General features: G+C 51.8%; 9 protein-coding genes across 9 annotated transcripts; 6 read left to right on the top strand and 3 right to left on the bottom strand.

Moving 5' to 3' along the window:
* Positions 1-125: 125 nt before the first annotated feature.
* Positions 126-2,101, top strand: Z517_06274 (uncharacterized protein; the record flags this gene model as incomplete). Its single annotated transcript, XM_013428014.1, has 4 exons — positions 126-666; positions 732-1,111; positions 1,211-1,855; positions 2,006-2,101. 4 exons carry the CDS (start codon positions 126-128, stop codon positions 2,099-2,101), a joined length of 1,662 nt encoding a protein of 553 aa, XP_013283468.1.
* A 1,015-nt stretch (positions 2,102-3,116) lies between these two features.
* On the bottom strand, positions 3,117-4,841 carry Z517_06273 (uncharacterized protein; the record flags this gene model as incomplete). The annotated part of the gene is made up of 3 exons (XM_013428013.1): positions 3,117-4,350; positions 4,414-4,525; positions 4,586-4,841. The coding sequence occupies 3 exons, from the start codon at positions 4,839-4,841 to the stop codon at positions 3,117-3,119; spliced, it is 1,602 nt and encodes a 533-aa protein (XP_013283467.1).
* A 476-nt stretch (positions 4,842-5,317) lies between these two features.
* On the bottom strand, positions 5,318-6,071 carry Z517_06272 (ribosomal protein L19; the record flags this gene model as incomplete). The annotated part of the gene is made up of 2 exons (XM_013428012.1): positions 5,318-5,826; positions 5,882-6,071. 2 exons carry the CDS (start codon positions 6,069-6,071, stop codon positions 5,318-5,320), a joined length of 699 nt encoding a protein of 232 aa, XP_013283466.1.
* A 243-nt stretch (positions 6,072-6,314) lies between these two features.
* Z517_06271 (uncharacterized protein) lies at positions 6,315-7,495 on the top strand (the record flags this gene model as incomplete). The annotated part of the gene is made up of 2 exons (XM_013428011.1): positions 6,315-6,432; positions 6,492-7,495. 2 exons carry the CDS (start codon positions 6,315-6,317, stop codon positions 7,493-7,495), a joined length of 1,122 nt encoding a protein of 373 aa, XP_013283465.1.
* Positions 7,496-7,934: 439 nt separating this feature from the next.
* On the top strand, positions 7,935-8,726 carry Z517_06270 (uncharacterized protein; the record flags this gene model as incomplete). The annotated part of the gene is made up of 1 exon (XM_013428010.1): positions 7,935-8,726. One exon carries the CDS (start codon positions 7,935-7,937, stop codon positions 8,724-8,726), a length of 792 nt encoding a protein of 263 aa, XP_013283464.1.
* Positions 8,727-9,000: 274 nt separating this feature from the next.
* On the bottom strand, positions 9,001-10,019 carry Z517_06269 (uncharacterized protein; the record flags this gene model as incomplete). The annotated part of the gene is made up of 2 exons (XM_013428009.1): positions 9,001-9,881; positions 9,932-10,019. The coding sequence occupies 2 exons, from the start codon at positions 10,017-10,019 to the stop codon at positions 9,001-9,003; spliced, it is 969 nt and encodes a 322-aa protein (XP_013283463.1).
* A 1,919-nt stretch (positions 10,020-11,938) lies between these two features.
* On the top strand, positions 11,939-13,592 carry Z517_06268 (uncharacterized protein; the record flags this gene model as incomplete). The annotated part of the gene is made up of 3 exons (XM_013428008.1): positions 11,939-12,001; positions 12,059-12,243; positions 12,302-13,592. 3 exons carry the CDS (start codon positions 11,939-11,941, stop codon positions 13,590-13,592), a joined length of 1,539 nt encoding a protein of 512 aa, XP_013283462.1.
* Positions 13,593-16,045: 2,453 nt separating this feature from the next.
* Z517_06267 (uncharacterized protein) lies at positions 16,046-18,618 on the top strand (the record flags this gene model as incomplete). Its single annotated transcript, XM_013428007.1, has 3 exons — positions 16,046-16,171; positions 16,230-16,804; positions 16,866-18,618. The coding sequence occupies 3 exons, from the start codon at positions 16,046-16,048 to the stop codon at positions 18,616-18,618; spliced, it is 2,454 nt and encodes an 817-aa protein (XP_013283461.1).
* Positions 18,619-19,393: 775 nt separating this feature from the next.
* On the top strand, positions 19,394-21,244 carry Z517_06266 (uncharacterized protein; the record flags this gene model as incomplete). Its single annotated transcript, XM_013428006.1, has 4 exons — positions 19,394-19,431; positions 19,496-20,907; positions 20,960-21,177; positions 21,233-21,244. The coding sequence occupies 4 exons, from the start codon at positions 19,394-19,396 to the stop codon at positions 21,242-21,244; spliced, it is 1,680 nt and encodes a 559-aa protein (XP_013283460.1).
* Between the last annotated feature and the right edge of the window lie 297 nt (positions 21,245-21,541).

Raw genomic sequence — 21,541 nt, 5'->3', positions numbered from 1 at the left:
AGAAACCAGGCCAAGAATCTTATGGCGGTTTCGGAGGAACTTCAACTCCAATGTCGACATTGTGAATCTTCTAGACATCCATCAACGACATCTCGACCCATTCCCATTTTTGAACTTGGTCCATCATGTCGGAAACTGGCCTAGCAGAGCGAATTGATAGCACCATTGCCGAGTTCTTTTCATCATGGAACATCTGGACGACCGTCCTTGCGCTCGGTCTCGCAGTATTCCTCATCTACCCGATTCTTACGGGTCGTGATCCAGATACTCACCCCTACTTGCTAGCAAGGCAGGCACAGGTCGCCCCCATTCGCCAATCAGGTGAGTCGGCCGTCTACCGCGCCATCGACATTCCCCATGGATATCCTCTCCGTGCTGGGCTGGGCGTAAAAGATCCAGGGACTCCAAAGTGGAGTTCCGGCCGACCTGGAGATCTGCGGGACATCTGGAGGGCGGCAGTCCGTGGCGCGGTCAATGAAGAGGGCAATCCAACGGGCCAGAGAGGCAAAGTTGTGACGGTCCTTGGCCTGGAAAAGGTCATCGACCATAATCTTGAGGATCTGACGCTGGGAATCAATGTCATCGGTCAATACGTGAAGCGCAACAACGGCCAGTCTGTGGCAGTCTGTCTCTCCAACTCGGTCGAATTATTGTCTTCTATTTTTGGTATGTTGGATAATTCCTGCAAGTCCTTTAGGTTCTTTGTCGAGTTTCTTACCGTCCACCAACAGCTGGTTCTTTCTATGGCTTCTCGACAATCCTTCTCCCATATGGACTTCCGCCTGACAAACTCAACTCGCTTCTCTCCAAGGTGTCAGCCGACCACTTGATCGCTGAAGCCGGGACATTGGACCTTGAATCCCTGTCTGCCGCCGCCAAAAGCATCAAGAACATCATTTGGGTTACCCGAGCAGTCAACAAGCACATGGAATGGACAGAAGGTTCCCCCGAAGGCTTTGCGGTCAGCTCGTGGCAGGAACTTGTGCAGAAGAACCAGCGACCCTCCAACTCGGAGGTTTTGCCGCTGGACAAAGATTCTCAGGTGCCGCCTGTGTCAGTCTTCTGTCCGACAGCCAGTGGAGGCTTTGACTTGATCAAGTATACCTCCGAAGTAAGCTCCCCTCATGTGTCTTATCGTGGCCTTCTCCCCTCCTGAACCACGCCTCATCTGCCAGCTGAACCTCTAGGTACTAATCAAGACGTCCTTTAGAACCTCATCTCTGGCACCGCCGGCCTTCTCGCCACACTGCCACGCGCTCAAAAGCTCGGTCCGAGCGACTCGTTGCTCCCTACCACACCTCTAACTGACAGCTACACCCTTTGCTGGGTCTTTGCCGCTCTTTACTCGAATGCGACATTGTCTCTCAACTCCGTTTCTGGAGATAAAATCGACCTCACTCATGCCACCTCGCAGACTTCTCCGACAGTTGTGCTCGCCTCCCCACCGACCGTGCAAGCATACTTGTCTCACCCGAGCACAACCCTTCCGGGCGGATTGTCGAAGTTCATGAGTACACGCACTTTGCAGCAGGGGAATCTGCCCACAAAGCAGACTTCCACCTCCGATTCCCTCTCGCATCTCCGCGTTCTTCTGATCCCGCAATCAATCACCGCAGCGGTATCAACTCGTTTGTCGTCGTCGACACTGCACAGTATTCGCACGCACTTGAAATGTCGAATCGGGTACGCCCTCACGAGTCCATTCGTCGCAGGGGCGATTGCACAGACCAACATCTTCGACTATCGCGACAAGGGCGATAAAGTATGTTGCGTCGGCGCTCCGCTGAGTAGCGTCGAGGTCAATTTAACTGGAGAAGAGCCAGTTATGGGATCGCGAACTCCGCGTGGAGCAACCGTATGTCCGAGAGGGGCCTATTTCCCTTGTTTACTGCACACTGCGTTCCCTATGCTAATCCCCTTCCTTGTCTGCAATATATTATGTTTTCTCTTTTCATATCATTTCTGAAAGATTTCTTTACTGACCACTTGACTAATAACAATACAGGTGACGATCAAGGGACCTGCGGTGGTCGGTGGGAAGATAACACTCGAGAACACCCATGTGCAAGTCGACGAGGATTACACACTGCTTCTGCTCTGAGCCAGGTCAGGCCAGTTACCATTCCTCTGTCACGCCCAGGAACGACATCTATCAACCAGGAGTCCTCCCACGTCAGGGAAACCCATTCAACAAATACATTGGGTTACATGGATTCAACCACTATCGCTACATGGTGTCAAGATCGTCAAGGAGCGGGCTGGATTCTCTGGGCTGAGCTGAGCTGTGCGGAGCTGTACGGATTTGAGCCGACCTTTGAGAGATACTATCGTTCAGAAGATACGAAATTACACATGTCGAAAAGTAAAAACGGCCAGATAATGATTGCTAGTGCGAAATGAAATGAGATGAAATGAAATGAATACGATCACGATTAGACAACAGAAGAACAGAGAAGTTGCACGTGGCCTTTGAAACTTGATTCGCTTTTGCATTCAGCCCATCCACTGCCACACCAAGGTCATGCTCAGGCTCAAGCTCAAGGTTGACTTTTCAAAGCTGACGGATCTATTTAGTCGGTGCTCATCATCTATCTAGCCACTGTCGCCCATCTGCTCCAGCTCCGGGTCCAGATCAGATCCCGGTCCAGAATCCTGTGTCTCTCGTTCTCCGTTTTTTCGTTTCGAGTTTGGATTCGGATTCGCGCTCCCCCAGCTCCATCCTCTGGCAGATATCTAATACCTCGCTGCTTTTGGCCCTTTTGACCTCGCTAGAGCTGTCGAGCTGTCGAAAAGAAGGGGAAAGGGGAAAGAGGGGGGGGGGGGGAAGGAAATGTGCTCGGTTTGTTTCTCTGTCTCTCTCCGGGACTTTTTCTTTGTGAGATTTGAAGCCTTTTCTCTCATTTTTTTTTGGCGGGTTTGTTGTTTTTGGACGGAAATGTGCCGCTTGCAATCTACTCGTGACTCCGTGTGTATCGTCGAGAAAAGCGCCACGAGAATGGTGTTTGGAGGATAAGATGGCCTTTCGCTCCAGATGAGCCTCATTGAGACGAACGTCGAGAGGTGCTTGATCCACGAAAACAATGGACCACATAACCAGCGAGGTCGACGTCAAATTCCTAGGTCGTCCAACGCCCGACGAACGTGGTGCTGAACGGGACTACTTTCGGCTTGGCTGAAAGAGATTGGTAGCGAATATCCCCAAGGCTGACGCTATCCATGTACACGGTGATATCAAGGAGTTCTCTGAGGGCAGCTCCTGCCTCTGCCACGGTGCACCCGACTCCGGTAGCGACAGCCGCAGCCTCGAACCACAAACCATGCATTTGCTGGTTGACCCAGTGGTTGATGCAACGCGCGAGAGCGGAGGTTTTCTGCAAACGGGTCGCATGGTCGGCGGTCACTGCGTCAGAGCTGGAAGTACCTGGAGGCGGCTCAGGCAAAAACGCCGGCGTGGTGAGGTGACGCGAGGTCGCATGCTCCCAGAAGCATTGGTGAGGCGGGTCAGGATTTGCCGGGGGAGGTTGCGTGGGTGAAGGAGGGTGCATATCCCATGTGCTGGTCGTATTGGGTCGATCTGTTCGTGGAAGAGGGTCTGCTGCAGAGATGATGGGCCAACGGTCAGATGACTTGACACCCGTGTCCGTATTGTCATTGTTTCCCTGGTTGACAGCCTGATGATCGTTTTGGTCGTTACAGACCCAACCACCGTTGTGCGCAGCATCTCTCCAGCCACTGTCATTGTTGTTGTCCGAGTTGCTCTCAACATTATCTTGAGCGTCGAGTTGGGCTTGCAAGGAATGCGCTGTTTCCGTGCTTGAATCCCACAGGTCGTGAAGCACCATAGACACATCTTCCATGGCGGTGTCGACACCAGACAGTGTCTTTACGACTGAGGTGACGAGAAAGTGGGACGAACCATGACCGTGTCGTCTCAAGAGCTCCGTTCTCAAGCAACCTCGGAAGTGATCTCTGAATGCTGGGACTTCGACAAAGAAGCCGTAGATTTTGGAAACCCACTCCAGAGTACCGTGATTGAAGAGCTCGTCTCCACGGACCTGCAAGATTGCGGCAATCAGAGGCATATTCCCATAATCCTTTGCAAATTCGCAAAGGCTCTCGAGATCGTCCGCCATGAGATATTGATAAAGGGCATCATTGTTTCCACTGTATTCGAAATCAAGTGCTGCGACGAATGGCTCATTGTAATTGTCTGGTAGATCGAAGACACCGTCGCGTTCTGGGAGATCTTGGTATGGGAACAGGGCTTTGAAAATATCCTCGTGGACAAAGTACTCGGTGTTGTTGACCATGACACGGATAGGACGGAGAGTGAATCGATTGGAGACCCGACTACCAGAGTATCAATTAGTCTATTGATTTCTCAGTTACCTTTCCCGTCATCTTGTGACTTACCTTGAGTCAGCAACTGAGGCTCGTTCATCGCGATCCTCAAATGCGACCCCATCAGCTGCTTCAATCTTCACAGGAGTCTCGGCTGCTTCGGACGACGGGTCGATAGGAACCACTATGTAAATCAGCATCGAAATATCAGAGCAACTTGAAGCTGCTGGGGGATCAAACTCACTTGGAGGATCTGAACCACTGGAGTTGCCAACACCACGGGAAGATTCATCAGACTCGTTACGGGCAAAGGCAACATTCAAGTCCCGTCTGAGTGTCTCGTCGGTTTTGATGAGGTCAAGGACTTGTCTGAGAATATTGGAGGTTGTTTGGTTCATAGTCTGGTCCGCGTTCACCTCCAAACTCCCAAGGCGCTCAAGGAGTTTGTCATGAGACGTCGTAGACGTAGCGTCAGATGTGGGAGTAAGAAGAGTCGACATGGCTGTTGTGGCAGGACGTTTCATGCTGTAGTGCCGTTGTAGACCGAATGGCAAGGGAAGAGGAAAAGGCAGTGTGGAAAGAGAAGAGGAGAAAGGGAGGAGTTGGAGCAATCGAGAGGGTGTTGAAGAGGTATTTATGGAGACGTCCGGAGTCACAGTTAGTGACAACAATGAAGACGAGATATCACTGCCGGTTGCCTGGAAGACTGAGTGACAACCCAAGGTGAATTGTAGTAGGCGATTTCAGCAACAAGTGAGAGAAAACTGAGCTGTGAATAAGGTAGGAAATAACCGTTGCTGCATGTGCCTGAGCCCAAGCCGTGTGGTACAATCTCATCAAGTCAATTTCTGCAGGAGAAAATATCACATTCACGGTTTTCTTACAAGTTTGAAGCCAATCTGAGGCACAGCAGAAGCGTGTTACCGCATCATCCTCACCCAATACACAAATTCCAATCAGGCTCCAATGTCACAGATTATCTCTTCCCTTTCTTCGTTCTCGACCGTCCCAGTTGGCTTGATGGTCTTCCACCAGTCAACATGGCTCGTTGCCTCAGATACTGGTCGACCACTTTCTGCACGCTTCCTATGTCGTGCTCTGGTTTCCTCAGGTAGTATATTCTCGCCCGTCTCTTTCTCTTCGGCGCTCTCTGGGCTATTTCCATGCTCTGTACCAACGGGCTATGCACCTTGATTTGCATTTCCATTCCTATTCCTGTCAAGTGGTTGCGCAGTAGAACTGACGTGTGAGGTCCCGAGCCTTTGATTGAGAGAATCACGCCCGAGACTGGTTCGCCTGAGGTGAAGGTTGCAAGCAGAATATCCCCAACCTTGGCTCGATCCTTATTGGTTTTGTCGAACAGCTTCGCCCGAGCCCCCGTAGGATCCAACAGAGTCAATTGTCGGCTGTCCACAACAGAGACTGGATCTTTGCAGGTTTCGGTCTCGGATCGGGGTGCTTGATGTATAACTATCTCTCGTTTCCCTAAGAAACCTGTCAGCATCCCTGGTCGATCAACTAAATGCTTGGAAATATCCACCTCTATCAGGTCTGAATCTTTCCGGTAATTGAGACCAGTACTGTGACGGGAGATCGGACGGGACTTCGTGCTTCTCGACTGGGCCGCGTTGTAGCGTGACTATTGTCCGGCGGAAATGCTGCGGTCGAAGCTCTGGAAACAGAGATCGCCAGCAGCATATAGATATGCGGGAGGCAACACTTTTCGACATGTTGGATGGCAGATTATGAAAGTGCAATGTTCAGCAACCTCATTTCCACAAAGATGTCGGAGCTCAGTCGCAGTCACTTTTCATTGACGATGAAAAAGGAAGGTGGAGCGAATTGAATTTTGGTCCTTGCGGAAAAGCGCCTTTGCTGAGATTCGATCGTTGCGCAGGTACGGACAGTCATATCCGTTCAGAAAGTCACGGTAGCTCAGCTTAGGCACGTTGCGAGAAGGTGTGATCAACCCAATGGCGCAGGCCGGTCAAAACTTCCTCTACGTCTGTCGAAGTTGTCGACGCAATATTTACAGTTCGAGCTGGACGCAGTCGACGCGGCCATTCAGCACCACGCGCTCGAGACCTAAAGGTATGCCGACATTGATGCCATATTTCCATGTTGAAACACCCGTGCTTACAAGTCTAAAGTAATACCGGCTTTCAATCCCACATCCAATCCCGAGTTCGACGACTTCCTCCTGACATGGCGCCAAAAAGTCTTTATGCCAGCGGCGCTGGAAAATCACCACCGGGATCTCATTTACAAGGCCTCGCGGCATTCGACCCTCATCAACGAACCTGGGGTCACGGTAACAATGGACGATGATGAAGAGATCAAGCTGGAACCGATGCACTATTTTGACAAGCCAAATGTTCACAGCAGTATCGTCAAATTAGTAAAACTTCTTGAAGGAAATCACAACGATACAGATTGGAACAACCTCCCTCCGTTCCTTCACGGTTTAGTCATGGCAAAAATCAATCTTCCCTCTAGTTTCTACGAGAAAGTAACACGCAAAGCCTGTGAAGTGGGCAAAGAACGGATCATTCTACGCTGTGCGGAGAAACCGGCCGAAACGGGCGTCAAGCTGTCACGTAAGGGCGTGGCGAAGGAGTTGATGCTAGGGTTCCACAATCGCGTGGTTTTGGCAAATTTCAAGGGCGGTGAACTTGAGGCAGCTTCGCGGCGAGCTGAATATGTTGCTCGGATGCTTGAAGACGAAGTGCATGGTGGCGGCAAACTGTCAAAGGGCGAAGTGGATGCCAGGAAAGATCCGGTTGTCCTGGCGGTGTTACTGGAGCTGGCTGCTGCAAGGGCAGTGCACACCTATGCTGGCCAGGATCAGGAGGGGAAAGTCGCCAACTACGCCACCAAGCTGCTTCACCTGGACAGCAAAGATCGGCTTACCCAGCTCGAGCAATCGACAGAAATAGAGCAGAACTTCGCTCTGGTGGAACTATTGCCGATCCAAAACTCGATGGAATGGGCACTGAAGATTGAATCTGTCAAGAATGCGGAGTTGGGAAATCAGTTGCAGGCTGAGCTGAGTAACTTGACAACGGTTGTGGAGAGGACGGTGGAAAGCCTGCGTGAAAAAGTGGTCGATAAGCCGAGAAGAAGTTTGATCATGTATGATCAGTTGCAGGAATAAGCAGCCTCTGACAAGAGTGCTACAATGTTGTCAGTATGGAGTTGTATCCACGATGAAGGGCCTCGCAAAGCGGCGCTGCCTTCATGCTGTACCATTTATTCGGAACTATCAGGACCTGTACAATATTGCATACCAATAGGACAATGTAAATCCTGATTCTGACCCTGATCCCATTTGATGTCTCGTGGGTATGCGATCGAAGAAAGACGTTAGATTGCGGCAGGGGAAGTCATACGCTGTCGCGGCGGACCACCTCCAAAGAGAGTTTCCACCAATAATGTCATTCAAGGAAACTTAGGTACAACGGTGTCGCAACGCCAGCGAGCACGACTCTCGCTAAGTTGTTTACTTCCCATAATGAGCAGACAGTGAAACCCTCGAATCCGTGAAGTCTGCGCCCTCCCTCCCTGATCCTGGACTCGCACGCCTGCTTGTCGCAATGGCGAATCCTCCGTCCTCCGACCCTTTCCTCGAAGTGCAAACCGACGTGCAATCCACACTCCAAAGTACACGGCACTTGTTCTCCAGCTACCTCCGTATCCGCACGCTGTCTACGTCCGCCACCTCCCCGGAATTGCAGCAGTCACGCTCAGAGCTACGTACGAACCTCGAGACGTTAACGGCAGACCTCGCGGATCTGCTGGACAGCGTAAAAGCCGTCGAGTCGGATCCGTACCGCTTCGGCCTAGATGTCGCGGAGGTGCAGCGGAGGAGGCAGTTTGTCAAGGATGTGGGCGACGAGGTGGACGGGATGAGGAGGGAGTTGGAAGACGTCACTACAGATACACATGTCGCTGGGGGAGCATACTCGGCGTCCACCACGACCGGCTCCGGCGCTGGCGGCACAAGAGGACCGAATGGGAGACTACCCAATCCCTCATCCTTCGAAGACGATCACGACGATGAAGATGACGATGATCCCTATGGCGCATTTGAGGCTCAGCAGCAAGAGATGATGATGCGAGAACAAGACGAACAGCTCGACGGCGTTTTCCAGAGCGTCGGCGTCTTGAGGGGCCAGGCTGAAGACATGGGCCGTGAATTAGAGGAACAAGGCGCCTTGCTGGACGAGGTGGACACCCTCGCCGACCGGGTAGGTGGCAAGCTGAGTGTCGGGGTGAAGAAGGTGGGCGAAGTGATCAGACGGAACGAAGACAGTGTGAGCAGTTGCTGCATTGGGGTGCTGATTGTGGTCTTGGTGATATTATTGATTCTAGTAATTGTCATTTAAAGCTAAAAGGATCGTGCCATTTTGATCTTTGTGGTTGGATAATCTCTGGAACCAACCAGAACACCTAAGGGTCATCTGGTCGATGCTCATCGGGGGAGCATGGAAGATGAAGGGATGCAGGAAACGCCCGAACACAACCCGACGAAGCAGATGGCTCTCCAGGCAAGATTCTGGGTCCATCCGTGAACACCCCCAGGGAAAGCAGAAGCCTCTGACAAGCTCCTTCTATGGACGGCGATATCTCCACCACATCGAGACGAGCGGGCTCGACATTTCAACCCCTACGCGCCCTCTTGCGCGGCCTGTCGTCATCTTCCTCTGCCAACACCAACTGCGGAGCTTCGTCGTCATCTTCATCCTCATCATCGTCATCGTCAGACTCGTCATCTTGGCTGTTAGCCGACAGGAAATAGTCCATGGCATTTGGCCAGAGGTCCTCTACCAAAGCGGTAGCTACTTCGTCCCCAGCAGGGAAAATCTCGACGTCCAGTAGCTCTTCGAGCTCGTCCTCGTTGGCGTCATCCTCCTCATTCTGGGACCCAGTCTCTGTCTCAGCTGGTTTTTTGACATTCGCAGCGTTGACCGCGCCCCTGAAACCGAACCAAGAGAAGAAGCTTGGTTGGTGAATGTCGCCTTCATCTTCCTCAAACTGAACTAGCGTTTCTCGGAGTTTCTCATATTGCCACAGCGCCTCTCGATCCACGATATCAACGACCTTGTCACCTTGCTTGAGCTTCAGCGCTTCTTCTGCATTGTACAGTTGAACGGCGGCATCGAGGAGACCGCGTGTTGGGTCCTTCTTCTTCCCCTTCCATTTAATCGGAACCGGCGTCGAGATTAGGTTACCCGGTCCATCTCCAGAGGGATGAAATTCAAACTCCTTGATAAGAGTCGTATTCTCCATGAATTCATTGGGGGCAAAGTGGAAGGTAAATCGAATGCTGCGAGGTTCGCCTTCGGTTTCGGATTGGATCTCGTACCGGTCGACGGACACGGACTCGATAGAAGCAAGTAGAGGAAGGTCGTCTGGAGCGAAGAATCGTCGGATGTCTTCAGGTCCGAAGCCAAACACGGTTGGCCAGAAGTTTGGGATCTTCTTAAATAGAGCTTCCCTTTTGGTGTACAGGGTTCGTAAGGAATATTCTTTTCTTCGCACTGTAGCAAAATCAGCGTGTGCGGTGGCCTGGAATGATATATCATCTCACAGGCATCGAGCTCGACCTCGGCAAATTCCCGCTCTAGAGCTCCAAGGTCCTTGAAAATTGCCGTGAGATCATCGATAGGCACCGCCATATTGAAGTCCTCTACGGGAGGAATTGGACGGCGACAAGTACCTCGTACCTATCGTTGCGGGCAAGGCTTTCATTTCGAGTCTTGAGGCTATTACATCTGCAGCCACAAAATTTCGGGACATTCTGCCGGATCAAAAAGTAAAGGCGGTGAGGGCGGCGAGGGCGGTGATTTTCGCCGTAGTCGGAGTGATGGTTTTTCCGCTCCGTCACTCTCTGTCCATTAAGCGCATGCTTCGAACCTTACGTATGTGCCTATCTACATAAATCCCAGTTACAGACTCGGGATGGCAATGTATTCGTTTCTTCACAGTCCACTCTCTTCCTTTTCTTGACATTCAAGCCGTTGCAAGCACGACTGGTACGTGCAGCCACGGAATAGCGCCACCTACCAAAAGTCCAAAAGATCGACATGCCTTAGCGTCCACAGATGGCCATCGCCCTACGATTTTGTGATTGGACTCATTCACACAATCATAACACATCTCGTGGCAATGTGATGAACCCCTGGTCATCTCACTTTGACTCTTTTGTTTCGGGGTAATATTATTTCTCGTCCGAATATACTGAGTACCCTTTTGAAACCTCGACTCCGGTGGGCTTTTTGGGCTCGGAGCAGGGGACGGGGAGTGTCTCAAGTCTAGAAAATCGATGGTGGTGGGAAAACTCCCGGACAGAACAAGGGAGGGATGTCCGTTTGAGCGTCTAGTGGGTACACTTCGCTGGAAATGCGCAACAGCAAAATGCTACGTGGTACGAGGTACCGAGTACTCAAGCAGCACCAACAGACATCCTTCCCTGTCAGTTGCTGGGTCCCACTCGGGTCCGCGGTATGCACTCTCTTAGCTTTGAATGCTTAGTGAGTTTGGTCGCCAGGTTCAGAAGTTGATGCGTTTTCCTCCCACCTTGGAGTTTATACCCTGGTTCTAGATAAAGCAACCAACGCTACTGACTGTCGACTAAAATATGCATGTCTTCACACCAAGATGCTTGTGCGCCATCGGCAATGCTGAAGTCTCTATTCCTCACTCAAGTCAAACTTGGGAGGGTAAGTTGTCTCCACCGTGTCCCTGATGTTCGCATTCTACACTCCTTGACAGTGCTGTACTACTTGACCACCTAACAACATTGAGGAAAGCTTATCGAAGGCGATCACTTTCCTCAAGACAAGCTCTAACAACTAACACGAGTAGGGCCACCAGCAAGAGGCTTGAACGGCCCGGATAGTCGTTCCCCAACCTGGGCCGCTGCGAATGATTGTACCAATTTTCACAGCAGGGACCACCACCTCCGTGTGCAACGCACCATGCAGAACGCACCATGCAGATCGCGCCTCAAGTTGTGCTTGCTATTGGCGGAGGCGTCACACCTTCCATGAGACCTGTGATAATGTCATTCCATGGTCAGTCTGACACCACTCGAGTCAGCTTACGCTACAACTTGTATAGGTCTGCCGTGACAAAGCATGTCATTCAACGCCGAATAATCTCGAGTTCAACTTGTCGGACAGAATTTGCGGGAGCAGACCAAGCTGCCTGACTTGTCTATTACTCCGAACTCTGTGGGGAACCTCATTCAGGACATGGGTCCCCGGAGCGTGAACCCCTTCACAGTCACACATGTGCGGCATGTCAGCGAGGGCGAGATGTGAAGGGAAATAGGCTAACCTCATGCCCTGGCTCTTTCACATCTTTCGCGTCTGCTTCGCTAAGCTGGGGTGAGAAAACAATAGTCCTCTCGCTACGAGTGCAATGCCATAGCATGCTCCCATTACGAGAACAAGCAAGCTTTAAGTACAGTGGCTCCCGCGCACCTATGGCTTCTCATATGCCTCTATCTGCGCAGCCCATTCTTGCACGCTGTGCCTGCTGTCACTTGGGTTCTGCACGTCTTTCCACTTCATAGCGTTGTGTTATCGCCCAAATGACGGCCTTCATCTCAGATGCTGCTGCTTTGGAGGCAGCAGGGAAGAAGCAGGTGCTGAAGGTGGGATAAGCACCACAAAGTCTCTATTGGTGCACACCGCTGACTCTGTTGCTACAGAGGGAATGGAATTTTTGGGCATTGTTGGGTATGTCGGCATGCACTCTGTGTACGTGGGAAGCCACGAGTGCTCTATTCGCTGGTGCTTATAGCAACGGCGGGCCTGCTTCTGTCGTCTACGGATTTATCGTGTCCGTTCTGGGAACCTTGTGCATCGCAGGTTCTTTCGCTGAGATGGCATCTATGTATGTGTTTGGATTGTCCGTTGAGAAAGAAAGAAAGACTGGCTGATTGCCGACCTAGTTCGCCAATTGCTGGAGCCCAGTATCATTGGAGTGCTGAGCATTCACCAGTCAAATGGCGTGCCATCATCAGCTACGTTCAAGGCTGGGTCACCATCACCGGCTGGGTCGCAGCTGTGGCGTCTGTATGCTACTTGATCGCAACCATGATTCAGGGGGTAGCGATCCTCAACTATTCCGGCTACGAAGCGAAGAGGTGGCACGCAACACTCATGATGATTGGGTTCGCCGGGGTCGCCGCACTGGGAAACACCTATGGCAAGAAATTTCTGCCGCTGTGGGAGACCTTGGGAGGGTTTCTTCATGTGTTATTCTTCTTCATCGTTTTTATCGCCATTCTAGCCACTAGCACAAAGGCCAGCGACAAAGATGTTTGGGGTACCTTTATCAACGCCGGCGGTTGGAGCAGTGACGGTGTCAGCTTTTGCATTGGATTCCTCACCCCGGCTTTTGCGCTCGCCGGGGTAGACGCGGTCGTCCACATGAGCGAGGAAGCGTACAACGCTCCTCTCAATATTCCTCGTGCGATGATTTGGTCAGTCACAATCAATGGATTGGCTGGCTTTGCATATATCATCACGATTCTCTACGCCATTACCGATACGGATGTGGTTTTCGCGACGCCTACTGGTTACCCTATAATTGCTGTTTTCCTGGAAGCCACCGACAACCAGAAAGCGGCAACGGCGATGATGACTGGTGTTATCATTGTTTTCACTATGAACCTCTTTGGGTGCACAGCATCTGTCTCGCGCCTTATCTGGGCTTTTGCAAGAGACCATGGTCTTCCGTTCTCCAGCTTCTTCTCGCATATTACCCCTTGGAACAAATGTCCTACGAACGCTGTTCTCTCGATATTCGTCTCTGTCTCCCTCCTCTCTCTCATCAACATTGGGTCAACCACTGCTTTCAATGCCCTGATCTCCCTAACAACACTGGGCTTTTACTTCTCCTATGCGATCCCGACCGTCATGTTCGCAATCCGACGATACAATCCCTCCAACCCGATTAATTTTGGTCCTTGGACTATGGGCAAATTCGGCCTACCCGTCAACGTTCTTGCAGTCACATTCTGCATTTTCCTCATCATTTTCTTGCCATTTCCGCCTTTCCTGCCTGTCACTGGACAGAATATGAACTACGCTTCCCCTGTGTTCGGATTCGTCATGATTTGTGCTACCGTCAACTATATCCTCCGAGCTCGCAAGAAATTTACTGGTCCAATTAAGGAAGTCGGCAGCGAAACCAGCAGCGAGGAGTTTGCTCATGAGAATGTCGTTCCAGAGAAGTAGACAACCATCGGAGCATCTTCTCAAAGGTGCCCATTTCCTTGGTCAGCAGGAGTATAGTCCTGCTGCATTTTTTCTCAGTACTACAGAATACATATTTGATCGGAGCACATTACGATTTGAAAGGGAGGTTCCAGGGGGCGCTTTTCCCAAAAGGCTTGATCTGCACTTTTGTACATACTCCGGTACAGGCATATCGTTCCCGGAGGAACCAGGGTCCAAAATCCGAAGGCAATTCGCGAGACATAGGCAGTTGTCGCTCAGCACACGGCCTGCTCTTGGTACTGCGTTTATTACCTCCTGTCATACCCTACTCGAGGTCATATTTGGGATCACTTGAGCATAAGGACATGGTTCAACCATCACCATTCCGACTATGAGAATATGACGTGCGTTGGGCACCGATCGCATCACCGGGGGGGTGTCACCGCCTTAGATTTGACATGAGACGCAGATTAAACACTTTGTCAGTGTAGCTTGTCTCCAATGTCTGAGCGAAACAAAGTCCAACAACCGCCACTAGGGGGACGGCAGTATTAATGAGGGACTGCACAGAACACCTTCGCAACAGAGACAAACCTCTCTGATCGGGATGATCCCATCTATAAGACGACATCAGTTTTGTGGAGGAAGAGGGCAGTGAAGGAGGGTTGGTTGGGCAACGGCCGTTGCCTCTGTTATTCTTTGTTTTCGAACCCGATTAGTAACAGGTGTTTGTGAAGATCGGCGGCCACGTTGTGATGATTAAAGGATCTGATACTGTTCGTCATTCGATCGTCACGATCAACTGCTCCACCTGCGATCTGCGACTACATGTCAACTCGGCGAGGTAGGGAGGACTCGATGGCATTTGTGTCATTGCGGTCGCATCCTTGACCTGGTGACGAGGATAGCGCAATCTTTCCTTGACGTTCACCGGATTGCCATGGACGACAGGTCTCACGAGATAGGGGATCATTGTCTCATTATTTATAAATCAGAATTGCAGGGAGCACTCTGGCCTGCGTGGCGCGCCTTGCAATATGATTCCTTTCCTCTCTGAACCGTCAGCAGCTGACTTGACCTGAACGACCAGATGCGAAGGACTCCCATAGAGGTTGACGAGGTCGTGCTCGTATGCGACAATTATTGATGATTTCGCTTCACTTGGCCCCCAAAGCAATAATGTGTGAATCTGGGATGCCTCAGAAAACATTTCGGCTCGACAGGGCAATTTCATTCCGGCGCCAGGTTCGTTCTTATAGGTAGACACCATTTTTAGATCATTCTGACAAAGCCTCTGCTTGACACATGAATTCATGTATTACTGTTCCTCCTGTCGTTTGCGGGGTGGTCAGGGTTCTCGGCCTTGCCGTTTTCCTTATTAAAGGGCTTCGGGCGCGGGACGAGGGACAGATGCTGACCTTTGTCCCTTAATATTGTTGTTATGGCGCAAAGTGTGGCCAGGTGAATATGGTCAAGTGCAGCCACAGATCTCCAGACCCGATCGTATTCGTACCCGTGAGAGTAGGAGCCGGTGTTTGGATCTGTTGCAGGGGAAATGGATCCAAGTAATAGTCGCTGTGCCATTTAGCCAGCTGCCCCTGAAGGAGACGCGCTAGTCTGAGATAGGCAGCGCTAACGCCCCTGGCTTGAACCTTGGCACGTAGAGCTATCGATTGGGGCCAATGATCTATCAGCCTTATAGCTATGGCCAGACCCACTTGAACATGAAGAGCCTGGCACGCCTGGCCAGGAGATTTGATGTCGATGCCACAAACAACTTGGTGACCTCCGGCAAAAAGGTTGCGCTCACACAACGCCCATGATCCATCTGAGAGGCTTTCGCCGCTTACGCCATCCGATCGTGAGGCGGCTCCAGGTGGTATTATCCTCAAACTCGCGCCCCCTTCCTCCTCAAGCCACCCGAAGGCATCAGAATCCTCCTGATTTCCCCTCGGTCTCGCACAGGGTTGTTTGTCGGACTCGATTTCATCCTTGAAGAATGTCACCTCAGAAGCGCTTCGATGGTGTTAGATCCCAAAAGGGACAGAATCTCCTTGTATGGTACTCTCATTGTCCCCAATTTCGGGCCTAGATCCAACGGTAAGGGTGTTCCAGATTGATGGGTGGATAGCCCTTCGATCATCCGCTCCTAGGGCGCCTCGTCGCAGAGGGGAATGGTACAGACGCTTTCGCCTAAGATCTCATACAATACATATGGGTCGCGTTTTGACTTTATGATTTATTGATTTTCCTTTTCTCTCTCTCTCTCTCCCTCTCTCTTGTACGCTTCCATTCATTACAGTGTTTACCTTTGCGTTTGCAGGCTATTGCTTGCGTCCAGTCCTTCCTTAACGGGCCTTTTCAGCCCACACACTCCTTCGCTGCGTGATTTTTTGGCCCTTTGCTTCTTCCAATTCGTTCTTTTTTTTTGTTTCGTCCTACGAGGATAACGCTACATCATGCATTCCAACATGTTCGCCGCCAGCTTGCTGGCCACGGCGGCGTTCATTTCATCTACAATCGCAACACCAATGTTCGGAGCACGCTCCGCTGTCGCAAAGAGGGCTCCGTCTCAACCAAGCTTGGCAGTCTACTGGGTGAGGCGAAAAGGCATATGGGGGGTACGCGTGGGACTCCGGGCTGATCGTGTTATAGGGACAAGGACCAAACCAGAAACGTTTGGCCGAATTCTGCGCGGATACTACCATGGACATCATCCCCATCGGTTTCGTCAATGTCTTCCCGGATCAAACAGGTGGCCCGGGAACGAACTACGGGAATGCTTGTGGCGGTGTCACCTGGAAGTCGCCAGAGGGTGTCCAGACCAATGTCTTCACGTCGTGTGGTCAAATCGCGACTGATGTCGCCATCTGCCAGGGCATGGGCAAAAAGATTCTTGCCTCGATTGGCGGTGCAGAGTCTGGAAACTTCATCGCCACCTCAGACTCTGCAAAGGACTTTGCCGACTTTCTTTGGGGTGCATTCGGTCCAGTCCAGGATCCTACCTTGGTGGATTACCCCCGACCGTTTGGCCTGAATACCGTCGTCGATGGTTTCGACTTGGATATCGAGTCAGGAAGCAACTTCGGATACGCCGACCTGGTCAATCAACTGCGAGTCCGGTTCCAGGAAGACACTTCCAAGAGCTACATCATCTCGTCGGCACCACAGTGTGTTGTGCCGGACGCTCATCTCGACGACGCCATCAAAAACTCCATCATCGATTATGTGTACGGACCACACCCTGATTCTCCTCCCCCTTGTTGAGAATTCACTGCTAACACTTGCTAGATTTGTCCAATACTACAACACCGATTCGTGCTCGGCAGCATCATTGTTCAGCTCAGGCTCCCTCAACACTGCCGCCGACATCACTTTTGGCTGGGCCCAGTGGCTGAAGCAGAACTCCAAGAACCAGAACATCAAGATGTTCTTGGGTCTGCCCGCGTCAAACATCGCCGCTAATCCCAACCATTACCTGAGCCTGGATCAAGCCCAGGCTTTGATCGAGCAGTATGCGTGCTCAAGCACGTATCAGTCTCTATTCGGAGGTGTGATGCTTTGGGAGGCGACCTACTCGGACAACAACCAGCAGAACGGGAAGAGCTATGCTGCCAACATCAAGGATATCTTTGGCAAGCTCTCTTGCGCACCGCCAACGACGACGAGCACATCGACAACGACCACTACCACAACCACAAGCACCACGACGACGACGACGACGACGACAACAACCACCACTACTACCACGACAACCACCACGACTTCGCCAATTCCCACCACGACCACCACAACCACCACAACCACTACTAGCGAAGTGGTTGCCCCCACCTCGACCTCGACTTCGTCTTCGACCACCACAACCACCACCGAGATTCCGGCCGTAACAACGTCGAGCACTACGTCGTCGTCCCCTGTTCCAACCACCACATCTGAAAGCACAACCACGACCACTTACAGCCATAGTCTCGGACCGATTGGTGGATCTACGACGACCAGCTCCGAGTCTTCCACATCCACCTCGACCACAACCACCTACAGCAACACGCTTGGACCTATTGGTGGATCTACAACCACAAGCAGCTCGACTACGACCACCGTCAGCAGTACGCTTGGCCCCATTGGTGAAACCACGACGACAAGCAGCTCGACCACAACCACGTACAGTCACACTCTCGGCCCCATTGGCGAAACAACTTCAAGCAGCACTGTGCCGCCGGCTGTGACCACCAGCTCATATAGCCACTCGCTGGGCCACGGCTCGTCCACCTCGTCGGTCTATGTCAGCCCTGCAACAACTTCTAGCGCTTCTGCCACATCCACGACCGGCTGGCAATGGGGAGACTGGACTTCCGCTGGCAGCAGCCCGGTTGATCCCACCTCGACGAAGACCACAACGACAAGCGCGCCGGTTAGCTGGGCAGACTGGTCTGCCACAACGAGCGCAACTGGTCAGTACACAGTCACCGTGTGGACTACGGTATACACCGACATTGGCCCCAACGGCTACACGACGCATCCGTACCACTACACCACCACAGTCCCTGTTGCAGCAGCCACGACCACTGCACCATTCGTGTGGCCTACTAACGCCGACGGATGCCCCCGGGGATTCCACACCACAGTGACGGTCTGCTCTGTGTGCGCTCCCACCGTGGTTACGGTGACTTTGACTGTTCCCGAGGCCACCGCTACTGCCGTTATGACCCAGACTGTTGTGCCTGTCCGGCCCACAGACGTAGCAGCAGCGCCCGTGCACCCATCCGGCACTGAGACTCCAGTCGCCGCTGCTTCCTCGACCTGGACCTACTCACAGCCTGCTGGTAACGGAGCCAGTACCCCCGTCGCAGCAGCAACCACCTCCGCAGGCAGCAACAGCGGATGGCTCGCACCATCTCCCTCGTCTGCGTCCTCCACTCCCGTGGCACCTATCAGCATCACCCCCTTCACGGGCGGTGCCACTGCTGCCCAGAGCCAGCTGCCCGGCACTATGCTGAGCGTGGTCATCTGCGCTGCCGTTGCGATCAGCGGGTTGTTCTTGTAAAGCGTGCGTTGCGTTTATAACGGATTGCTTTTTTTGAATTTTGGGCGTGGGCCAAACACACATTTTGTTGAGATTTGGCCCCTGCGACGTGAGCAGAGGGAAAGAAAAGGACAATAGGTAACGAACGACCCGATCTTGGCATCTATCTATCTATCTACCTACCACATACCACATACCACATATATACGTCCTCCCATAGCATACATAGGAAGCAGGTAGCGGCCGATTTTGAATTTTCGATCTTTCACCATTGGTGATCACTTTTTTTGAGCGATGCTCTTCATTGCATTTATGTATATATTATATATATGTATGGCTATGAGGAGCTTGCAAACACAATTAAGCACGGTATATAGCTGCAAATCAATTAACCGTCGAAGCCGCTGCTCAGACGACATACCAGCCTAGGAGACTCGTAAACCCGCGTCGGGGTCACACTCGTGCGTAGCCCTCGTCCTTTTTGCTCGTCAGACTTGACGAATACGAAGGAGAGAAATTCAATAACATGCATAATTAACGGTGCCAGTAACAAGTCCTCTAGACCAGAGTGGCTTCCGCACGTGGTTGGACGGACAGAATGGGAAGGATGTTGATGTGTGCGGAGACAAAGATGGAAACACAAAATCCCAACGGGCCAAAACCCCCTTCCCACTATTCCGCCTCGTACCACCCACCACTTATCACTCGCCACCATCATCGCTACAACCCCTTCATTAGTTGTCGCGTATAGTAGCTCTTTCTTGTGGTCTATTCTAATGCGCACACTCTTTTCAGCATGACAGTCACCCGCACGCAAGCGGGGAAAACGCCCAAGTGAGGCCATTATCCGCACCTAAAACCCCCCTGCGGGAAACCCCCTTTGCTAAATCCTGGGCAGGAAAACAGTGCGGCCTGACTATGTCGAAACACCGGGCACTTATGGCAAGCCTCGACCGCGTAAATCTCTTGCCCCTGTTACTGTCGAGGAACATGGCGTGCAAGGCCAAATTGTTGAAGATTCGGACGATAACGACACGGACACTATTCCGTCGCGACGCGTCGATCGAGCTGAGCCCAAAAAAACAAATGGAAAGGCCAATGGACATATCAAGCCGAGAGAAAATGGACACGTGACTAAGACGAAAAGCAAAGAGAAGGTCAACTCGGAGCAGCAATTGGTTGACGGATGGCGACCTGGAATGGATCCCAAGGTCGACTCATCGGGACATTTTGAATTCGGAGGACCGTGGGGAGTAACTGCGATGATGGTCGGCTTTCCGCTGCTAATGTACTACATGTGGATCGGTGCAACATACTACGATGGCAAGTTCCCGACTCCGAAAGAGGGCGAGTCTCTACAAGAATTCCTCTACGGCCTCTTTCGCATGGCGTACTACGGTGCATGGCCCTCGACAAAAGCCTGGGTCATTTACTGGACCTTCTGCATCTTTGAAAGCGCGTGTTACTGCTTGATGCCGGGAATCTGGACCAAGGGCAAACCGCTGCCTCATGAAAACGGACTCAGATTGGACTATTACTGCAGTGGAATGTGGTCTTGGTGGGCAACCATCATCGTGGCCCTTTGCCTCCATTTCTCTGGCCTCTTCAAGCTCTACACCATTATTGACGAGTTTGGCCCGCTCATGTCTGTGGCGATTATTTCCGGCTTCGCTGTGGCAATCATTGCATATGCCTCAGCCATTTATCGGGGCAAGCAGCACCGTATGACGGGGTATCTGATGTACGACTTCTTCATGGGCGCGGAGCTGAACCCCCGCATGTTTGGAATTCTGGACTTCAAGATGTTCTTCGAGGTTCGCATGCCATGGTACATCCTGTTCCTGATAACGTTAGGAACGGCAGCACGGCAATACGAGCTCTACGGGTACGTGTCTGGTGAAGTCGGAATCTTGCTCATGGCACACTTTCTCTACGCAAATGCGTGCAGTAAAGGCGAAGAACTCATCGTGCCGACCTGGGATATGTACTTTGAGAAATGGGGCTTCATGCTGATCTTCTGGAACATGGCTGGCGTGCCCCTGACCTACTGCCATTGCACCATCTACCTGGCCAACCACGCCCCAAGCACGTATGTGTGGAACAAATATGCGCTTGGCGTATTGTTCGTGGCATACCTGTTTGTTTACTGGGTTTGGGATACCACAAACAGCCAAAAGAACCGCTTCCGAACAAAGGAATCTGGTGGTGCTGTTACACGAAAAGCGTTCCCACAGCTACCCTGGCAGACGGTCGAAAACCCAAAGGTCATCGTATCGGAAAATGGGGGAACGATTCTTGCGGATGGCTGGTGTAAGTTGTCTCGGGCCCATCTTGATACCTCAACTAACAGCTTTTTCTGCAGATGGCTATGCGAGGAAGATCCATTACACCTGTGATCTCTTCTTTGCTCTGTCTTGGGGAGCTGTGACGGGATTCAGATCCCCCTTCCCGTGGTTCTATCCTCTCTTCTTCACGGCAATGATCATTCATCGAGCCACACGCGATATCCAGAAATGCCGGAAGAAGTACGGCAAGGCTTGGGAGGAGTATGAGAGACAAGTCCCATACTTGTTCATCCCTGTGAGTTTAGACAAACCCTTCGGCCGACTTTCCTTTGAGACTGACAGCTTGTTAGTATGTATTCTAAAGTGCGTGAAGACGACAACCATGGGCCTCACTGGCGACTGCCGCTTGGCGTCCAGGTTTTAGCGTGACTTAAATATCTGCTCTTTGATTTCCTGGATAGAAAATCTTCTTTTCACTGTCCTTTTTTTTTGCAAAATCAAAATGTATATATAAAGCGCACCGCGCCGTCCACCCCGGTCGCCGACAACATCATGGTCTCGGCGCTCAGTGCAGCGCCGAGACCATGATCGTCTTCACTACCGTCGCCCTCGTTAGCACGACTTTTCCTGCCGGCGCCCTCTGCTCTGAGTCGGATTTT

This window comes from Fonsecaea pedrosoi (assembly GCF_000835455.1).
Source record: "Fonsecaea pedrosoi CBS 271.37 unplaced genomic scaffold supercont1.4, whole genome shotgun sequence".
NCBI lineage: Eukaryota > Fungi > Ascomycota > Eurotiomycetes > Chaetothyriales > Herpotrichiellaceae > Fonsecaea > Fonsecaea pedrosoi.
Note: the sequence above shows the minus strand (reverse complement) of the source record. Positions and strands in the feature narration are given on the sequence as shown.